This window comes from Olea europaea, unplaced genomic scaffold (assembly GCF_002742605.1).
Source record: "Olea europaea var. sylvestris unplaced genomic scaffold, O_europaea_v1 scaffold26174, whole genome shotgun sequence".
NCBI lineage: Eukaryota > Viridiplantae > Streptophyta > Magnoliopsida > Lamiales > Oleaceae > Olea > Olea europaea.
Window position 1 is genome coordinate 1 of NW_019244504.1, and position 1546 is coordinate 1546.

General features: G+C 27.2%; 1 protein-coding gene across 1 annotated transcript; it reads right to left on the bottom strand.

Annotated features, from left to right (window-relative positions):
* Positions 1–1147: 1147 nt before the first annotated feature.
* LOC111383119 lies at positions 1148–1533 on the bottom strand (the record flags this gene model as incomplete). The annotated part of the gene is made up of 1 exon (XM_023007193.1): positions 1148–1533. A coding segment is annotated over exon 1 (386 nt), but the record flags the coding sequence as incomplete, so codon positions are not given.
* Between the last annotated feature and the right edge of the window lie 13 nt (positions 1534–1546).

Below are 1546 nucleotides of genomic sequence, written 5' to 3' on the forward strand. Positions count from 1 at the left end.
AAATAATCGAAATAGAGTAATTAAATATGAAATAAATAATATACATAATTAACGAAATATGTAACGAATAAATTAAATTGAATCATATTTTTTTACCTAACCAATTAAGATAATTAATTAAAGAAATAGTAAAACGAAAAATCGAATAAATATTATTCAAATAAATAATCGAAATAGAGTAATTAAATATGAAATAAATAATATACATAATTAACGAAATATGTAACGAATAAATTAAATTGAATAATATTTTTTTTACTTAACCAATTAAAATAATTACTTAAAGAAATAGTAAAAGGAAAAACCGAATAAATATTATTCAAATAAACAATCGAAATAGAGTAATTAAATATGAAATAAATAAAACACATGGTTAACGAAATATGTAACGAATAAATTAAATTGAATAATATTTTTTTTACCTAACCAATTAAGATAATTAATTAAAGAAATAGTAAAAGGAAAAATCGAATAAATATTATTCAAATATGAAATAAATAATATACATAATTAACGAAATATGTAACGAATAAATTAAATTGAATAATATTTTTTTTACCTAACCAATTAAGATAATTAATTAAAGAAATAGTAAAAGGAAAAATCGAATAAATATTATTCAAATATGAAATAAATAATATACATAATTAACGAAATATGTAACGAATAAATTAAATTGAATAATATTTTTTTTACCTAACCAATTAAGATAATTAATTAAAGAAATAGTAATCTCTCCATATTGTTAGTTAATATATATCGTTGTCTCACTTATTTTAAAAGAAAACAAACAAATACATGACACATAGAAAATACATATGACAAATGTGATAAAAATAAAAATAATAATTAAACAATGTGATAAAGATTACATCCGATTTAAATTCAGAAAATCACAAACACATGACAAATAGAGAATACATATGATTTATATAGATACTACACATCCGTCGAGTCATTGTTTAGTGGGATCTGGTTTGTACAAAATCGACGTGTATATCTTGTAGCGCCGCACCTCCCGCACTTACGCGGTTGTGGAAACTCTTCTGTAAATGGTATTCTAGACGTCCGTCTACGACCAGGAGTACGCGGTGGAGTTTCAGGTGGCAACAAATTATTAAGTGCTACAATATAATCAAGAACTTACCACTCGACTTCATTTGGTAGAGGAAATATAGTTTCGGCATACGCTGCTCTCCAAAAATCAGTCATATAATGACTGCACAAGCTGTGTGGTGGAAATCCTCTATACATAGCCACTGCGACAGCATGTGCACATGGAAAACTTTCCAACTGAAATTTTCTACACGTGCAGGTATTGTCATTCAATTCTACAATGTATCCAACATTACGCCCGCATCTCATGGAGAAGTGAAATTGATCTAGTGGTTCCACAAATAGAGCTTTTGCCACTTCCAGAGTTTTGAATAGTCGATCTTCTTGTGCCGGAGCTAGTACACTCATGCAATTTTGGGATTCTTCACGTCGGTCATGAAACCACTGTTGCAACTTGCTGCGAATATGTTCAATCATTGCGAGAATCGGT